Source organism: Melanotaenia boesemani, chromosome 19, assembly GCF_017639745.1.
Source record: "Melanotaenia boesemani isolate fMelBoe1 chromosome 19, fMelBoe1.pri, whole genome shotgun sequence".
Lineage (NCBI taxonomy): Eukaryota > Metazoa > Chordata > Actinopteri > Atheriniformes > Melanotaeniidae > Melanotaenia > Melanotaenia boesemani.
The window spans coordinates 17,875,233-17,895,891 of NC_055700.1; the positions used below are offsets into that span (position 1 = coordinate 17,875,233).

At 38.1% G+C, this 20,659-nt stretch overlaps 1 protein-coding gene across 1 annotated transcript in view; it reads right to left on the reverse strand.

Moving 5' to 3' along the window:
* Positions 1 to 3,071: 3,071 nt before the first annotated feature.
* Positions 3,072 to 20,659, reverse strand: part of bcr (BCR activator of RhoGEF and GTPase) — a 76,916-nt gene continuing 59,328 nt past the window's right edge. The window contains exons 9-23 of the mRNA XM_041970890.1: positions 17,387 to 17,508; positions 16,452 to 16,617; positions 16,218 to 16,337; positions 15,953 to 16,028; positions 15,665 to 15,769; positions 15,364 to 15,438; positions 15,105 to 15,202; positions 14,079 to 14,210; positions 11,437 to 11,496; positions 11,012 to 11,121; positions 10,014 to 10,153; positions 9,425 to 9,559; positions 9,127 to 9,232; positions 7,443 to 7,605; positions 3,072 to 7,314 (exon numbers count right to left, since the gene is read on the reverse strand). Of these exons, the coding sequence (XP_041826824.1) occupies positions 7,225 to 7,314; positions 7,443 to 7,605; positions 9,127 to 9,232; positions 9,425 to 9,559; positions 10,014 to 10,153; positions 11,012 to 11,121; positions 11,437 to 11,496; positions 14,079 to 14,210; positions 15,105 to 15,202; positions 15,364 to 15,438; positions 15,665 to 15,769; positions 15,953 to 16,028; positions 16,218 to 16,337; positions 16,452 to 16,617; positions 17,387 to 17,508 (1,698 nt within the window). The 3' untranslated portion in view covers positions 3,072 to 7,224. The remainder of the gene's footprint in view (positions 7,315 to 7,442; positions 7,606 to 9,126; positions 9,233 to 9,424; positions 9,560 to 10,013; positions 10,154 to 11,011; positions 11,122 to 11,436; positions 11,497 to 14,078; positions 14,211 to 15,104; positions 15,203 to 15,363; positions 15,439 to 15,664; positions 15,770 to 15,952; positions 16,029 to 16,217; positions 16,338 to 16,451; positions 16,618 to 17,386; positions 17,509 to 20,659) is intronic.

The following is a 20,659-nucleotide window of genomic DNA, read 5'->3' on the forward strand; positions in this document are numbered from 1 at the left end:
AACAGCAAGAAGGTCACCCTGTTCAAATCTCAGCTGGGGGGAGGTTCGAACCTTTAGGGTAGTGACCTTTCTGTGTGGAGTTTGCATGTTGTCCCCGTGTATGTGGGGTTCTCTCCGGGTACTCCGGCTTCCTCCCACTGTCCAAAGACATGCATGTTAGGTTAATTGATGATTCTAAATTCTCCCTAGGAGTGAGTGTGTGTGAATGATTGTCTGTCACCTATGTGTTGGCCCTGCCATGGACTGGTGACCTGTCCAGGGTGTACCCTGCCTCTCACCTGTTAATGCTGGGATAGGCTCCAGTTTACCCGCGACCCTTAATGGACTAAGCGATTCAGAAAATGAATGAATTTATTTGGGATTTACATCCACATACTGCAACCCAGCCAAAGCATGTTTTTTATGTCGGGAGAAAAACAGCAGCATAATGCCAATGCATCTCCAGAAGCATCTTTCCACAAAGCACACCTGTTGGTAAGCCACCTGAGTTTTTTAAAGGAGGAAATAAGCTGAATTCAGGTCAGCCCAAGACTCAAAGGGAAAAGCTCCAACCACTGCATCAAAAGACCTGGAAGCTTGTTATGTGATGTTTTTGCTGTGGCCAAAAAATCCATTCAGCATCACTGTCTGATGACAGTTTGCTGCAGGAAAGACAAAAATTGCACAGACCTTGTTGCGCAAGTTGTGGAAAACCCTGGAGACTAATTTTTACTTCAGCTGAATGAATGCACAACTTGTTTCTTCTTTTAATAATAATAATAATAATAATAATAATACATTGTATTAAGAGCACCTTAAGGTCACTTTATAATTCAAATAATCAAATCAAAATAATGTAATTTATCTGTTTTAATCTGTTGTCAGTGACTATGTTCATGAACACATCCTTGTGCACATTTTAATGAATCAGGCTCTCGTGGCCCAGCATTGTTTACCTTTTTGTCCAACCAAAAAACCTTTTAATTGGTAAAGGACTTCTTGTTTTTTCAGACTTCAGTCATCCAGCCCAATAAGTTACATTAAACGAGAGTTAGTAGGGGAATCAGCTGTTTGGCATTGGCAAAACAATGGGCACAACTTACATATTTCAGCAAATGTGGCATAATTTCAAAGGGAAATTAACAAGCTTTCCAAGATTTATTGCAATGAAACCTGATTGCAAATCAGTAAAAGCTTTTGTGTCTGCAGCCATGAAGTTAAGTCACTGAAGACATTTGTCAATGCTAAATAAGAACATGAATGTTTAAAGCACAATGTAATTACACCAATCTGCCTTTTCCATCTACAAAATCTAGTTTCCTGAGGATTTCCTTTAACACCAAATCTTTGCAAACATTGATTTTGACTGATGATCAGAAGTTAGTGGCAAATTGAGCCCAAGCTTCCAAGAATCAGTTAGCAGGATTTACTTTTAGTCATTTTCTTTGTCCAGGCTACTAAGATTGTGACAGACAGTGACAGATTATGAACTCTGTGACAGTTGACATTGTTATATAAGCCAGTTCGCCAACCCGTTCATGGGTTTTCATACACCCGCTTTAAAAAAAGCCAACATTTAAGTAAAATTCCCATGCTAGAGGGAGGAACGTCTGAAAACTTAAGAATTTCTTGCCAGGTTTTTGTATTTTTTTGCAGAGAAACAACAGAGAGCATTTTAAATTGAAACATGACAGACTGGCACAGAACAGGACAGGAAGGACCTGGAGGAGGGATCAGAGATATTTGAGAGGTGACATGTCCGTGTAGAGCCTCAAAGATACCTTCCACTGCTGACGTCTGCCACGTTAGTTTCTTCCTCATTCTGTGAGACTATTTACAACATGACTATTTTTATTATGTATTATACATATTTCTTACTATTTGGCTAAAATGCCAGTGTGCACTTTTAAGACCCAACATGTAAATTTTCAAGTCAACATGATCAATGTTATTACTGACCTTCATGTTTTATCTCTTTTTGCTCCTGCAGTGCTTGGAGCCTGTGGGGTGGTAGATGAATCTCTCAGGAATCAAGTCTGCTAAGTAGGTTTGTGATGCTTCTTAAGGGTGGAATTTCTTGAAAACAGACCATCACTTGTCATCAATCCAAACATTCATTAAACACATGATGTGAGTTATTAGTGTGGGTGGGGTCTGTTCGTCAGAGATTTGTGTTTTGTGCTGATAAAAGTAATTTTATGTTTGTAGTATGAATGAAAACTCACAGAATATGGTGTTGTAACCTACAGTAAATATACAGTAACAGCTTACACTTTTATAAGTGTATGATTAAGATGTATTCACTTATTTTCTTAGAACAAAAAGTAATGAAATCTGTGTTTGGTTGATTTTTTTTTCTCTGTTCTTTTCTTTGTGTGGCAGCAACTCCCTCAATGGCAAAAGAAGCCTTGTCAACATTAGAGGCAATCTCAATGTAGAGATAAAGACAAGATTCTGCAGCAGTCTTGATCTCAACCTCATTTAACATTTGTGGGATCAGCTTGTTGCATGTTGTTTGTGCCAGAGTAACCAACACAACCACATTAGTTGACTATCAACAAATGCTGGTTGAAGAAGGGGAGGCCATCCAACAGCAGTGTGTGAGAAGGAGCCAGGCTGTTATGGCTGTGTACGCTCTTTCTTCCATGTGCTACTGAGGCCCTTGTTTGTTAAATTGCCAGTATTTTTCTTCAGACAAAATCATCCAGTACAATAAACAAAACCAAACTAGAGTCAAAGGCAGAATAAGATGTTTGTTATTAGCAGCGAAGATTTGGGATGCTTGTCATGGGTGCAAACCACATATTTAACTAATTCAATTAATCCTACAAATGCATTTATCTTACAATTGTGGCATCATTTAAAAGTGAAGTGAACTGGTTTTCCAACAATGTAGCATTTATTACCAAAAGGCATTGTAGTAACATAGACATAATCCACCAAAGGCAGTCTTTTTTGTTAAGTTTAGTCATGCTTGCTGTCACTCAAATTAATTTTTTTAACACGATTGTCAGCAGTGGACTTAACTCAAACTATTTGTATGCAAAGGTCCTGGATTTTCTTCACTTTTAGAAAAACATGTCAAGCACTGCAGTAAAGTCACCACATTCAGATTAGTTTCATTTAGATTTTTTCTAAAATAACCCAGCTAACAATACATTTGCTGCACATTTGAATAAATCAGCCTGACTGCCCAAAGAAATGACCATGTTGAAGTGTGAGTACAGGAATTTAACTGCCTCTCCTGTTTTCTTTATAAGACACAGAGAACAGGACCAAACTTATGTAGATACAGGAGATTTTATTTAACATTTTTTTGTGTACAAACATAGGCTGCAAATGCCTTCCAAACATGTTTGCCCTCAGAATACAGTAATCCTTTTTTTTTTTTTTTTTTTTTTTTTTTTTTTACAGTTCTACAAGCAGAACATTGAATATTTAATAGGAACAAGAGTTAAAAACGGAATAAAAAGAGACAGTTTTTGTGTTTGGTCAGCAAGTCTCATCCTGAACTTTACATTGTTATGTGCTGATGAAAACAAAACTAGAATTTTCCCCAAAGTGGCCTAATTTAATGGTATCGTGGAGTCAGAGAAGTGGCATCAGAGGATTACTGAAAGTCTTAACTATATTATGGAAATATAGTGATAAATACCAGGGCTGTGTAATAAATGCAAGATATTTGTAACTTTCATATAAAGCAACATGTACCATATCTTCAAGCAAGTCCACAGAAAAATAAAACTTCTTGTGTTTTTTGGGGGCTGAGGTTATGGAGGGTACATGCAGTTACAGTGACAATCGACAGACCAGAACAATGCAGATTTAGAGTAATATAAGACTCTTCTGTCCTCTACCACAAACTGACAGTTCAGATTTTTAAAGAGACTAAAAGGTGTATCAGCTCGATCCTTAATGATCAGTGAAATACAATAAATAAAAGGGAGAACAAATTATGTATTCTCTAGTATAATACATATTATACAAATCCATGGAAAAGTAGAAATTTGAGTTACCCTACGAATTAAATTAAGAACCTGCTATTCTGTTAATAATCTAAACAATCACAGTGGCCAGTCTGCTGTACAGCACAAATAACTAAAGCTGAGCTGAACAATAAAGTTAAAAGACATTTGCAGATTAACTCAGCTGTTGGGATTCAGAAACAAAAAAGAGAAATTGTTTTAACTCCATAAACAAAAGCTAAAAGCAGACTTTCAATTCATAAAGAAACCACATCTAAAGACACTTTTCTAACATTAATTTAGTATTAAATGATATTTCCTCATAAATAAATAGATCCAGCAGACTGTCTTATACCAAACTGGGAAGAAACATAAATAAAAATAAGAAGGCATTATAGGAGATGAAACTTAACGTGTTGCCCAACAGAGACCAATTTAAGAGCAGAGTCTCATTTACTTACAGCATCACAGTCAAATGAAGGTGGTAAGTATTACACCCATGTACAGCATGAGCTAAGACCATGCTTCAATGTAAGGTCCTGTCTTAGCCTATAAGAGATGAAAAATGTGTGGCTGTCCTCAGCAAAAGGCAACAGGAGAAAGAGCTTTTCCACCATCCATGTTTTCACTGGCATTTAAAGTTAAGCAGGCGCTAAACAAAAGCTTATGTTTTGAGGCACGATAGGGTGGAGTAGTGTAGGCAATTAGGACTTATAAAGGAGAATGGCTGAATGATTCACTAGAAGATTCACTCTTTGATGCATGAATATAAGCATGCTACAGTGGGTCAAGATTAGTGGAAGTATACAAAGGCAGGTAAAGAAAAGCACAATGGTGCAGGAGAAACTTGAGAATAAAGTCTGTATTATTCAGGAGAGTGACACAACATGGTGTTTTATTGGTGAATTAAAAACTATAGGTCGCAAGGATGTCTTTGAGACATGGTGAGGGCAAAATGGATGTAATCTTAAGATCTGGAGAGTTGATATGTATTAAAAAGCAAACATTACTCTTTCCCTTCATTTTCCAGGCCAAAATAACTTTTGCATCACTGTTCATTCAGGTTTGCCTGTTTATGGACAAAAGCAGTCATAAACTCTCTTACTGTTAAACCAGTTTTAACTCTGCATTTAATGTGCACCAATCAGCCACAATGTTGATCCTTGTTACACTACAATGTTCTGCTGTGAGATATTGGATCCTGGCATAGATTAGTGACAACAGCACCACACACTGATGGGTGAACCCCTCCACAAGCAGTACAATGAACTCTTCCAGAGCCTAGGACCTTGACAGGGCTATCAAACTCCCCAGATCCAAATGTGAACGAGCATCCTTGGGCCAGAACAGGTTTAATCCACAAAGGCCAAAAAAGGATCTGCTGCCATCATCCCAACCAGTCAGAGCGATTTTGTGTTTATCTTGTGGGCTGATTGCTGTAAACAGTAACCCAATCATAGGCTTTACGCTGACATTGGCCAGAAAAGGATGGGCTGTTGAAGTGTAAAAGTAACGATCCTCATAAACTACCACTTAACAAATCCAAGTCTGTGATGAGACACTTGTGAAGAGCCGGCAAAGAAAAAACAGCAAAATTCAATACAACATGCCTGCATGTTAAATTAACGAGAGAGAAATTAAAAACAAGGAAAATATCTACAGAGCTCATCTCAAACTAGGCTCTTGAATGGAACATTTTGTAATGTTTTGGTCAAAATAAAATAAAAAATAATAATAAAATAATAACAAAAAAGATGAAGCAGGTCAATTCCTTTAGTATAACAAATAGATATGCTCTTCATTGGACATGAATACTCAGGCCACTTGAATTGTAATACAGTAGTTTTAACATAGCATGAATGTACTTCTGCAGCCACAAAAAAAAATGTTACAAAGGAGACAATGTCCTATGTGTTTGTGTGTGTGCTGTACTATGACATTGCATAAAGTCTAAACTAGAGAGGCAACGGTCTCAGAACATGAGACGATGCTGCTGAGGAACACTCAACAGTTCAAGAGCTTGTGCCTTTTCCACAGCAGCAAAGAGTGCGTAACTACAATATGTGTGTGCGTGCATGTTACCTTCATAATATCTAAATTAATAATCCAAAGGCTGGATTGAATGGCTGAATAGTTTCTATTAAATAAAGGCTAAATCTTGCTCATTTTCTGCAAGACTTGTAATCAAGGCTAAGATGTCACACCTTTTTAAAGAGAAAAAAGTTTACATAAAAAAAAAAAAATCCACTGAGCCCCCTAAATAAATTACAATATCAGCAACAATGATTATATTGTTAATCAAACAGAAAAAATACAGCTTTAAGATTATGTACATGTTCAATATCTTTAAATGTAACTCCTTAAAAAAAAAAAAAAGTTTGGCAAGACATCCTATGTTGCAACATGATGGGCATTTCATCAGCAAGGAAATGATCACAGACAATTCTACGTTAGAAAATATATTGCTTCCTGGGTATTTAAGCTGAAGACAGTATTGAGACACAGAAAACACAAAAAGAGGAAATTTGCTTCTCTGGTTAGAAAAACTGAACATTGGGTTCTTACTTTTTTTTTACGATTTAACCATTTGATTCCAACCGGGTTTGTTTACGTTGTAAACACTTTTACAGGTTTTGGTCTCCTGTGCTTTTTGTAACACAGAAAAAAAAAGAAGGGAAAAGCCAGTATGCTGGCAGCTCCCCGTGTTGACTTTCTGCTCCGACCAACAGCACAAATATCTCCTCTTGTCTGAAAGACTTCAACGAGATTATGTGAGAAACGTTATGGTTTTCCACAATGGAACATGAAGTATTGTTTGAGATGGCAAAAGACGTTTCTTCCTAGACTAAATGATTGTCCAAAATAAACACACACAAAACAATGCCCACACGCAACGGTACATCATGGAAATTCTGAAAGACTTGTGCTCATTGTGATCCAACTTCTTATTTCTTGAACCATAGTTGCAAAGTTTCAGTCCTGACACAAACAAAAAGCCAAGTGCAGGAATGCAGATGGCTGATGTACCCATAAAATCACTACAGGTACAAGGAATCATACTAACTACCAGGTAATGAGAGAAATGACCTCGTGTCCTCTAAGCTTCAGAGGCCCAATGGCTCCCTCTTGTGTTCAGGCCAGTATTACCAGAAAAGATCCTTTCCAGCGCAGAGATCTGAGCCGAGTGCAGGCAGTCAATTAAAAAACACACTACAATAAGCTCACTTTGAGCCAGTGTTCTCTCCTTTTCACACCCTTTTGGTCAGAGACAATGTTAGCTCTATACTTCAGTGGAGAAGAGGATGCTCTGTCGTTTACTGTCTGGGGTGGGGATGGTCTCTAGCTGGAGGAAATATAGCAACACCTGGACCTGAAATAGAGAAATAAGCTTGTTGGAAAAAAAATTTTTTGATTGTCCAAATTCTAACTTAGATGCATATTTCTGACATTAAAAAATATGCCAGAGAAAACAGACAGAGGATGATGTACGAGGCTCACCTGTGACATAACTTCCTGGGACCAGCTGTCCCCCATGCTGATGGGTTGTGTAGGGTTAGTGGGGATTTTGCTGTCCTTCTCTGCCGGCCTTAGCAAGGTTGGCCCGAACACAGTTGCTAGATTGTGGAGAGACATTTTGTTGACACATTCCTTCTCTGCCACCCTGAAGAGAGGAAGACAAACCAACCCATCAGTGATATGAGGAAAATAAGACTCCACACAGATAACATCAGTGCCTCTAATAGGTCTGTGTGGTATGTGATTATCAGAGAAGCTAAAATTTTTTAGAAGAATACAAAAGCTGCAGCACAGTTGATAGACCTCCACATGAACCCTGATAGACACTAGTGTCCTATACTGGTGAAATGATCTAATTTCCCTACAAGTCATTATGTTGTCATTAGCTTAATACACTCCTGCTGGTCAGTGTGCTGGCAGTTACAGTGGAAATGATTTCATAATCAGATATTACTACGCTACAAAAAGGCAGATTATTTTCAAATTAGGTTTCAAATATTAGCCTTCTCTCAAAAGATTATTTTATGGTGGCGAGTCCACTTCATACATACAGTGTGTTTCCCCTGTTCCCATATATAGAGGGCATTTTAATGGGTGAGGCAAAAGCAACAAATATCTGCTACTTTTAGCAGCTGAAATGTGAAGAATTATATAATTTATCCATCTTATATCATTTAACACCTAATTTAACTGTAGTTTGGAGAAATATTTTATCTATGGTCAGTTTTAGACATCTTATATTTTGCAGACTGCAAAAGTTACAGGTAGTGTTTGAACTACAGGCAAGCTAAGGGAAGCTCAGCTCCTCTAAAAACACTCACCTGAGACACTAAAGGGGAATTAAAGGTTCCTGAAGTTTCTTAAATAAAAATTATATTACCTTGTCAGTGTTGTGTGTTTATTTATTTTATACATTCAATTTTCCGAACAATGCAGGTGATCTGTTTCATTTCTTCCAGCACTGTGGACGGCATCATTTGTTTGTTGTGTACTGTGAGTCCAAATGGTGACCAATTCATTTGCAGCTTTTGTGGTTGTCAAAACAACTTTCCGTCCCATATTGGATGTTTCTAATTGAATCTGCTGCATTTAGTAGTGGCAGAATATTTTAATAGTAACCCTGTTTTACACTGCCATGTCATTCACTGATATACGTACACAAAATAAGACTTCCCCCAACAAAAAAAACACTGCATAATTCCAGCCCTGGTTACAGCCAATAAATGCTTAGGCATTTTAAAGTTTATCTTAAAAAAAACAAAAAACTCAAATTTTTATAAAAACAAGTATTCTCTTCATCTCCATCCACACCATCCATGATACAGTCCAACAGTACTTTGTACTGGATCCATCTACTTTAGTGCTAACTTATAATCCATGAGCATCTTTAAACCTGCCGTTCAAAATCACCATGGTAACAGAAAACATTCTGCCGTTGCAGATAGCATCCCTCTCACAGTAAGTGGAATTTGATGAAGAATGACTTAAAGGTGGTACTAGGAAACAATGTACTTAATATACGTTGAAAATGTTACACTAGGAGGAATCTACAGCATGTAGCTGTGAAAACTACGGTATGAATTTTAATTTGTGTTTTTGTACATGTGTTTGCACTCATGTTTACATACAGTACGAGGCATGTATGTGCATTTTAAATTGTTCATACCTCTTCAAGTGGTCCAAAAGGAATAGGAAAGTGACCAGGTTGGGTTCAGGCAGTGAAAGCAGCAAGTTCAACATACAGCTCTCTTTGGCAACACTATCAGAGAGGGCTGCACAGAAGCAAAGGAGAAGATGCCACTGCTTGAGTAATCCTTACACATATCCTGTAAGTTAATCCTTTTGTAACAACCTTAGAAGATGTGGAAATGTAAGCAAATGCTGCCAGACTAAACGTCAGTTTTAAATGTGAGTTCACTGGATTTCAGAGTTAATCATTCATAAAATTTGCAGTGTGTTCCTACTGATGCCGCCGGTGAAATTAGGGTAGAGCTCATCGGTGAAGAGGGGCTCTGGCAGCTCTCTGAAGTACAGCTTCAGGGTCCCAGCAATAGCGTTGACGTCCATCTCACTCATCATCACCGACACGTCTTTGTTATCTGAAGAAAAAAGACGAAGAACTTAGTGAAGACTAGATGACTGCAACAACAAAACGAGATGACAAGGCAGAGAACTTGGCAAAAACATCAGCTGCCAGACATTTAGGTTGTCAGTCTGTCATCAGAAGTACGCCCACTTCACAAGAGATGCACGCATTATCAGCAAATACAAAAACCAAAAATGCAAAGCCAAGTTAGCATAAATGAATTTCTCAACAAGTCTGGTTAATCATTTCATGTCAACAAAATACACCAGCTTCATTAACTCACTTTATAACACTCATCACCTGATCAACAGAGACAAAAAGCATAGAAAAGAGTTTTCTTCGTGGTGACGGTCAGCAGAGCTTCTTGGGTTTCTTTCCTAGAAATTCATGGCAGTTACAGACTTACCATTTCATAACATGTAACCTGTGAAAAGCATGCACACCGCATGGATGAGGGCAGAACTCACTGGTGTCGAAGGCCGTCTTCAGTGCCTGAATGTCAGTGGCCACCCCAGACACACGGTATATTCCCACCTCCTCCATGCCTCTCCTCTCGATCTCCTCTAGGCACTGCCGAACAATGTAGGGTACCTTGGAGCGCTCTCGCCTGAATGCAAACAAACACAATCACCACAACATGGTTGGTGCTTAAGACAAAACTTCCAGGCAGAAAATAATTTCTACATGATTAATAAATCTGTTTATGTGAAAAAAGAACTAAATGAACACAGCTGATTTTGATGTTTTGACTTGTTTTTACCACTGGAAGAAACACATTTTTGTTTTTTTCTTAAAAATGTCAATCATCACCAGCATTGGCCATGGCCCTGTTGCCTGGCCAACATCTTAATATCTTTATATCTATAAAGATGTTGTGAAATATCTCAACCTTCATTTGACTGACTGACATAGGTTTATTATAGACGTTCATGGTGACTTTGCTAAATCTTTGCCTGTGGTGCCACCATGAGGATGTCACTTCTGTTGCCTCATTCATTAACCATATTCACTGCCAGTTATAAGGGGATCCACATCTTCCTGCTGCTTATGAGTAATTATAGGTGTTTGAGAATGATTAGCATCCAAGCCTAATCTACAAACCTTCGACTCTGGATGTGAACCACAGCAAATAAGGACACAACTTTGACGATTTTACAAGAAGTAATGTGGGTTTGTTCCTGATGAGACAATTAAAGGTTGTCATTTGCAACAAGCCTTCGTCTTGATGTGGAAGACAAGCATTAATTCAGATGTCAGCTAGGCTAACATGATGGGTTCTTTAACATTTGGGCTAAACATCATACAGTAAAAAACAGAGAAAAAAAAATCCTCATAGCAACTTTGTGAGATGTGACTGAATAAACAAGAAGCTGAGGCCTGAAATCAAGCCCTGAAAGCTGTTAGAGGGATATGGAATATAAATAATTATAAAAAAGAGACAGAAACAAAGGCGATGTCAACTCACTTGGTCACTGTGGAGATCTTAATTCCAAACACACCCATGGGTTTCCGTGAGGGCATCCGCTTGAGGCTGAACTCTCTGCTGGTGAACTTCATGGATAGTTTTACTTCAATCTGACAAAGGAAAAAAGAGTTTATGTCCAAAACATTGGTGCAAGTGAAAAGCCTTTTTACAAGTTTGGAATCTATGTGTGGCAGCTTTCTGTGATCTTGAGGAAATCCAGCCATACTGAAAACACATGAAGATATAACAAAGAAATTAAAATCTGAGCCACATCCTGCAGAGGTGCTTTATATAATATCCATTTGGGCTGTGTTACAGTAATATAAATAAGGTAAAAAGTTTGAAAATGATATTAAAAGTACAGGAAAGAAAAAAAAAACCCAAATAATTAACACCACGGTATAATGTTTCTGTGGGACACTCACCCCATTCATGGGAATAACTGTTCTCTGCCAGTCTTTTCCTTGAAGAGTCTGAGGGTCAAGCTGAGAAGAAACGTTATAAACAAACATAAATTAATAAAGGCATTATAATGCCACAGTAACATTTCACGTCAACTAAATGCACATTTCTTTGCATTCCCACCATAATGCATGTTTAACAGGAAAAAAAAATCATTTAAGATCATTATTAGCAACCTATTAAGTTAGTATTTCCATTACAGCTACTTTCTTCTTTTCCTCAGCATTTTTAAGAAGATACTTCTTAGCTCTGCCTGCCACATTAATAACATCATCACATCACTTTCAACTGTCTATTAAAGCTGGTTTTAGTCTTCTGTCTGGACAACTAAGACAAACAAGTGCATGGATTCAATCCGTTAACCAGCAGGTGGCAACTATAACTTAATATGAAGTTTTTTGTGTAGAAATCTGAGGAAATTACTATTTCTCTTTTGATTTTAACCTAAGTAAACATTTTCTCAAAAAGTTTATTTATTCACTTGCTAGTTTTACAGTTTATTTAGCACATTATGTTTTTTATTTTTATTTATTTTATTAAATAATAAAGCAGCTGCACCACTATATCTTTATAAGTACATAGTTTAAATTCATAATCAAACCCATCAATGCCCCCAAAACAGCGAGCTCATGTGGCCACTACATACAAATCCATAAACCAATGGGGAACCTTATGATGGCATTACAATAGCAATTCAGAAGCTTTTCTCAAGATTAAAGAAGATAAAAGACATTTTCATCCCTTTCTCATGAACTACTGCAGCTTCATGAACTCCTAATATTTATTTGCTCTGTTAGATTAAGTTTACACACTGTTGTCCTACTTCTGTCCAGCCCGGCTATGACTGAGCAGCAGGGCATAAAATTATAATCACTTCACATGTACAAATCTTCCCTCTGCGGCAGCAGAATGTTTTCAAAGGCGATGCTGATTTCTCACGTCCTTTACAATGTATTTTTAGAAACCTGATAAACAAATATGATTTATTTAGAAAGACTAGACCTACACCCAGATCAGAAGAGCTGTGCAATCTGGGGCAATAAAAGATGAGTGCACACTCACACAGCTGACGTGATGAAGCATACAGACAGCGACACAGTGTGCTCAATGTTTATGTAGCCTGAGCCCCATCTGGCTGCCTGCAAAGTCAGATCATGTTTCTCACAACTGAATCTTTCATTCTTGAGAAGATTTCTTGGTTTGAGTCATGCATCTAAAATTAAATAAAAAAAAAAAACATTTTACAAAAAATGGCTGCAGTTTCACAGCTGTTATCACTCTCACTCAAATTTGTGAGAGAAAATGACTTTCTCTGGAATGCATGAGTTTGAAAACGTCGGTGTTTAAGAGCTACAATTTTCCTAAAAATAAGATATGTGTAAAATAAAAACACACACTGCCGAGGAGCAGTGGGATGAATAAAACACTGCGAAAAAGATGCAGCTCTTTAAGATGGGACAGGCCTGAGGTAAGAAAAAAACAAGTGATGCTTATGAAACAAGAGAAAAAGAAAAAGGGAAAAACAACTAGGATTTAGTGCAAGGGATTCATTAATTAAAAAACATAATCAAATATAGCATTTCTGGCACAAATATACAGGTTTTTCTTTTATTTGCAATGAAATGCGGTTGCATCTTTGCAATATGATGTGCTATAGCCACAGAAATGTGCATCTTCCAACACCTGGATACCATGTTTGAGCATCAGCCCCGAGGGTTATCATCTGTGATCAGATTTAAATACGAGTTTAATCAGACAGAAGTGGCCTTTTGTTTCAGATTTGTGAAAATCAAGCTGAGCAGCAATCTCAATCCCCGTCAATTTCTTTTCAATGACATCATTCACCATGAAGGCATCACGACTCAGGGACCGCTAGGTGGAGTATGTGACTGTAAGTTTGGTAGATGACAAGGAAGCTGACTTTGTCTGCTATTATTTAGCCAAACTAATCAGGATGCAATCAGCTTGTAACTAACACTGCTGTGCTTACACACATAAAAATACACATCACACACCTGCCCTGTTGTGGGTGAGGATGAGGTTTTTGTTGACAGCACAGGTAGAGAATGGTGTTTGTCTCTTTTGTATATTTCTCTCTATTTATTTGCAGTGACAGCTGCAGGCTGGTTGTTGTCCTAGCAACCTGAACATACTGACCAGCTAAATCTGCCATGAATTGAGTTCAGTCAGCCTCATAGCCAGGCTCTTCAGCGTAACGTCAATCAGCAGGATTTTATCATTTTTAAGAACAGAACGCTTCACTGTGTTGATGTCATTTCCACTTGTGCAGGAAATGATTTAAACAGCTAAGACTGACAGCAAAGTAATAGATCAGTGACATGAAAATGACAGCTTTGGGTATTTCCATCAAAGTACTTGAATTCAAATCTGAATCTTTTCTGACCTGACCTCCTCATCACTATTTTTTTGACAATCAGACACTGATCAGTTTCTCCATTCATCCGTTGTGTATTGAGATAAATGGAGCTAATCCTAACAAGCGCAGTAAAGGGCATTTCATGTTTTTGTGACAGTATTGGTCACATAACTTCATATCAGTAACAAGTCATGGTCTATTGATGGAGGGGGTGACGTAATGTCATACCGGGATCTGTCCTTTCCCCATGATGCGGTCTGTGCTCTCTCCATCCTCTTTGTTCTGTTTGGTCTTGTTGTAACATTTCTCATAGCAGAGCAGCCTCAGGGTCTGAGAGCCCTCCAGCTCGATCTCAAACTCCTTAAGGAAAGAAGAAAGAAAATAAAAAAGAGCTGAAGGGGGGTAATCTTGTGTGAAAAGGGTGGAAAAGAAGGTTTTAGCAGAATGACACCAAGTGGTTATACCTTCAGAAAAATCTGCATTTCCTTGTATTTGAACGTATCCCAACGCAACACACGGCTGACCAACATTCCCTGTTCTTATGTAAGTGAACACTCTGCATATGGTTTGCACATTGTTCTGAGAACCACACTATTTTGGTTCATTTAGCTTTCGGACAGATGTGAGTCATCCCAAGCAGAGGCTTCTCATTAGTTAATATTATTTCCACTTAGTTGAGCAAAATCCTCAAAGAGAATTCAGTTTTACAACACAGACAAACTGATCCTCTGACCGAGTCTCAAAGCTCTTCTTCCTTCATCCATCTGGGCTGTAATTATTGCATACACATTTGTGCATGCGTGCCTGCTCGCATGCACCCAGTATATGTGTGCATATTTGTGTTTGCTGTATGTTTACAGGGGATGCAGATGCTCTTTGTGAGATTTCTGAAACATATTTTAACTACTCAGAGACAGACAAGCAAATAAATCAAAGCCCAGATGTCAAATTAATGACATGCAACATAAATTATGCTGAAGAAAATGAGTTCACGCAGGTATATAACAGCTGAAGTGCATTTTTTCCCCTGTCGGGAATCATTGTTAAATATTTCTGTATACAAATGAATGAAATGAATGAATGAAAAATACTTTATTAATCCCTTTGCAGGGAAATTCATGTGTGCAGCTTAGGATTTAATGCAGGGATAAGGTGGTTATACCTGATGCATAAAATTGTTAAAAATGATTGGCCTGTTAACACTGACAACTGTATGAAAGTTCTAGTAATACCAGCTCTATTGGGATCCTTTACCTCGTTCCATTTTGGTTCTGTGGTATAGCGATACACTCTCGTCTTGGCTTTATTTGAAAAGAAACCAAAGGAGTCCACCTCCAATGTGCAGTAGAGATCTGACAGAGAGAAGAGATTTCAAGAGAAGTAAAGAAACATGAAAGTTTAACCAACAGTAATTTTAACTATTTTTGGCGTGGTCTTATTAAAGTTTAGCTGTTTTCATAGCTCATTTGGTCTGATTTTCTGTTTGCATAAAAGCTGAAGTTAAGTGACTCACTCAAGCTCTGTTTGAGGCCGGAGGCAGAGTGGACGATTACATTCAGGAACCCGCAGAGACCGGAGGTTTCGTCCTCTGGAAAAACAGTCAGAGAGCGGAGAAAAATAAAGGGAAAAAGGAGGATGGATTAGAAAAGCATGCAGATCTCTATTTGCGTTGGAGCAGAATCAGACATTGTGGAAAAGATAAAAAAAAAGAACTCTTGGTTGAAACCCTACATTTTATGGTTTATAACAAACTTGCTTTGGAAGAAAAATAATTTTAAAAAGTCCATAAAAAGCAACAAAAAGAAGAATTCTACCTTCTTTATTGGTGCTAAGAGGAATGTGGTGGACGGTTTGCAGTTTGAGGCAAGAGCTGGTTAACATTTGTAGCTCCATGGAAGTCAAGGAGGATGTTTTCAAACCTTGAGGGTAGACAATAAATTGAGACTGTAAATCACCTCCAAAACATCACAATACTTTCTAAAATGTGCTAAAATTGTACTTTGAACACAAACAGGCTTCTCTTCATAAAAGCCAGTCATATTAAACAATAGAATGAAATGGGAAAGGATGTTCTCTTTTAATTAGATCAGAAAAAAACGTACATTTCTTTTGTTGCTCCTTCATTATTTCCCTCCACTCCGCACGTTCGTAGTCAGATGAAATCAAGAAGCTGTAACTCTAAAACACAAACATAGAAGACTGGATACTTTAATTTAAATACCGTATATGCACATATACACACTCAAACTTGGGATTATGTTTTGTGGTTGAACCACCTATAACAGATTATGGTGCTGGGAATGAGACTAAGAACCAAAAAATATCAGCAGAAGACGAGACAGGTAGTTATGATAAAGGTGTCATCACCTTGCCATTCCTGTTGTAGAGTCTAAGGGGCATGCTCGGGGACGTTAGCAGCAGCAGAGACTCCTGTTCGGACAGTTTCTTTCGGAGACGGTCAATGACTTTTGAACCCTTGTTGGCTCTCTGAAATCGTTTAAAAGATTTTAAAGCAAATTACATTTGCCTCGTTAAGAAATGACTACTTGTAAATTTTATTTCAGTTTTTGTTTGCGATTATTGCACTGACGTCCACATTACCTTCTCCCTTTGAATCTCACTGCGGAGGTGTGAAATCTTGACCTTAATGGCATCTAGCTCTTCGTCTGGGACTTGGGGGATAGTTAGTGGTTCCGTCTCCTCGGGGCCCTGGAAGGTCAGCTCAGTCAAGGGGATGTACCACTTGCAGTCATACTGCTGGTTTTTGCTGGAGTAGGATGGGAAAATGAGAGGGGGTTAATTGTAAAAGGCAAAAACAAGAGGAAGCAGGTATGAAAGCATAAGGTGAAATGATAAAGGAGGATAAATGATAAACATTCTCTTGTAGGTGTCAACTCCTAAGTAATGACACACTCAAGTAATAGCAAGACAAAGCTTTACATAATATTTTTAGTATTTAAAATTTTTTTAAAATAAACATTTAGGTCCATATATAAAACATCCAAACACTGAGATAATTTTAGTCTTTTAAGCTATTTACTAAAACATATTATTGTGGCTATTGGTATAAAATTGGCTTTAATTGTGGTTTTCTGGTTTAATTTTGGGGTATTCACATCCAAACTGGAGAAAGTATAAGTAAATACAATCTACTTTTAAGGGGTTCATATAAAATTATAATATTAATACTTATTATTGATACTTTTTACATTATTATAATAATATTAATAATACTTATTACCACATATTTAGCTAATTACAGTAATGTGTATACTTTGGATTACAAGCTAACCCATACCTTCTTTGTAGTTTTCTAATGTAATTCTTATCTTTCCTTACAATCACATTTAACCCTATATCATTTATGATGATGATGGATTTGCAAGTTAGTTGTCATATAGTTCATGTATCTCATAAGTGTAAGATGTCAGATATCTTCTGTAGTGTTTGCAGTCTCTGCATCGTGTTGTACTCATCCTCTGTTGTAGAGTTGCTCTCACATTGTGAGGATGAAATTGTTTATAAAGGTGCTTTACCCTCCAATCTGTTTCTTTAGCTTGGCGCAGAGCAGCAGGTCTGTAAAGAGGAAGACGTGCCGAAGCTTCCTGGCTCCCTCAACCAACTCCACCATGAAGCTGTCTTTCAGCAGTTGTCGGTTCTGTGGCAGAAAAAGGAAACATCATTGGGTCAGGAGCACAAAGCTTTGGATGGTAAAGGGAGGTTCTTTGTAGTGTATGATATTACCAGTGAGTCCATTTCTAAGACAGTCACAGAAACAAAGCTGGTATATTCTGTAAAAAGGTCACAATTAGTTTGCAGAGCTTTTGTGCTTAAACTGCCGAAAGCGTTTTCTCTACTTTGCTCTGATCATATTCTCACTTCTCTTTGACTAGCATAAGAATTAGAGGAGAGAGTGAAAGGCAGGCATTAGAAGACATAAAAAATAAGCCTGAAGAAGTCCCCTTTACTAAATGAATATCTACAAAAAAAGACTGAAAACTGTGAAGAGACTTGCATCACATCAGATTTATACATCTAATTTCTTGCAGGCCACAGACACATGAATGAGGTGAAGAAAAAGGATGTGTGATGTTGAGCTCTGGACTTTTTCACTGATGTCAGACTATGTAATGAGGTGTGTAATACTGCCAATTACCAAAAGGGGGCAGTAATGTCATTTTCTAAAGAAGGAAACCAAGCCGACAGGCAAATGTCAAACCACAGCTCAGTAGTAACTGGCTCAATTTTACATGCTCATAACCTCAGAATTTACATGTGGTATTTAAAAAAAACAGAACAAAAGGCTTATTGAGAAAAGAAGAGAATACAGCTGCTTGATTTCAGCTCTTTTGAAAATTTCAAGCTTTGTTAACTTTCCTAGATGTTCACCTTACTGGCAGCAACCTAAAAAAGGTTTCTTTTATTCCCCTAAAAACAAGAAAGAATGGCAGCAACACTGTAAAATACAAGAAAATCATAGCTTTTTTTTTTTCTCCACAATGCATGTTGGCTTCTTGTGTGATAATTTCCTACCAACTCACCTCCACGTTGTTCCAGAGGCCATACAAGCCCTTTGCAACCAAACCAGTCCATACCACCCTCTACAGCAGAGCCACAAAGCATGACATCACATGTGTTCACAACCAACCACATCCTTGTCATTATGTTTGTGACTTTCCTCCCTTTTGTCTTGCTCCTCCTCCCCCCACCTCCATCATGAACACACACTTATTGTCACAGCTAGAAAGGAGTTGATTGGATGCTAATGAAAGAGAAGTTATGTGCTTACGGAACCTAATTTGGCATCTACTGGCACAGAGAAGGATTATTCTGTGTCACTCAGAGTTAAAACGTTTGCACATGATGATGTGGAGAGGGGTGGAGGAAGGATGACTAAGATATAAAGGAAATGGGAGTGTGACAGAAACAGAGCTCATATTGTAATGTTTTGGTGAGAACAGAGAGATGAGGAAGCAGCCAAAGATAGATAAAAGAGGTCCTGGTGGACCACTCGTCACACTCTTTATGCACATAGATACCAAATCACGTGACTAATCACCAAAGCAGCTGTTGAGGCACCTCCACTGACCTCAGATTAAACTCGTAGTCACTGAAACATTGACCAAACAGAACCTCATTCCCAACGTCGAACGTGATTATTCATAGATACAAAATGAAGAGGGTGATGACAAAATCCTGTAATGCATAACTTTCGGATGAATGGCTTTCTGTCTGTCTAGCAGTTGTCTACTACATCTGCGAGTCCACTCACAAAAAGACATTCTCTTTTAACAAGTTGAATGCATCCATGTGGTTGTAAGACATACTGAGATGTGTGTTTAATCTCTGCACATCTCTCTGACTATGTAACTGTTCTTCATGTGAGAATGGCCCTTCTGTGACACACACGTGCTTTCAGTTGGCCAGTTTCATGGTAATCCAATGTATTTAATCAATTTCAAATAACATATAAAGAATGTGGTGTAACGTACAGATTCAAACCCAGAGACACCATCAGACAGAAAGTGGTCCATCCTAAGAACCCAACTCCACACTCCTCACAGTTCTTTGCATTAAGGACTGGGATGAGCTCTGCATTTGGGAAACCAAACAACCACTCAAAATACAGACGGCCAAACACAGAAAAGCCAACTCATTGGGCCAGGCTCTTTTTCTACACCTTAAAGCAGCACTATTGACACATTTTTGGACTTTAACACCCCCTAATGAAGCCTTATTTGGTATCTGTCTTGCACCCTGTCTCGTCTCTAAGCTCTCTCGGTCTGATGTTGACTTTTGTCTTGTCTCTTGCTCTGTCACTTTCTCACTTTCTTTTTCTCATTTCCTCTGATAATGTCTTTTTTTGTTTTGTTTTTGCAGAGTCAGCCATAGTGCGCTTACAAAATAGTCAGTGTGTTGACATCTCTGTTGCTGGTGTGTGACATGGTGCCGGAAAGCAAAACACAGCTTTAAAGTGATGCTCTGGGCGGGAAAAAAGGTTGTGAAGTGCGATTTCTTAATCCTGCGAAGCTGAAGAGCAACAACAGCTCCAAGAATGCGCATAATGCATGTCAGTGTGCCATCAAAATGAGTCAGAAGCACAGAGTTTTCAGGTCAGAAACTTATGTAGAGTTGCTGTAATGATAAAAGACACATTTCTGTCTTAGACAGGGAAGACAAATTGTTTGAGCTGAGAGTAAAAGAGGCTATTTATGTCAAAATAGAGAAACTTTAACCTCATAGAGGAGTACTAAGACATCACCTCTTTCAGCTGTCCCTAGGAGATTGACAACACCTAATCACACTAGGCCACAAGTGAAACTATAGCAAAAGGACAGTAACAAGAGCTCAGGTGAGTCATGTGGTTTCACAGGCTACTTCAGTGAACTCTCCAACTATCTCCATCAGAACTGAAGAAGCTCTTCTGCATGACAGTCTTCAAGAAACTAAGCCCAGTCCAGAAGATTAGACTAAACTTATGTTGGCTCTACAAAATGTCTGTTTAAATTTTCTTGCACAATTTAAAGTCCTTCAGACAAATAATTGGTCACTTTTTTCATTCAGTTGTTTTTTCTTTTTTCTGCTAGAAAGCTGACTTCTCAGTAATTGATGAAAGTGTGCTACCTCTGAGCTCACCGATTATCCGATCTAAAAAGGTGGATTAAAACAAGGATGATTTCCGAGATCAGAAAAACAGAGAGAGCCAATCCTGGTCCAAAATTCAGCATTTATAAACACAATGTGGAGACTTTACACTGGTGAAGTGACAAGCATTTAGATGTTCTGCCATTCTGGAGGTCTTAATGAGG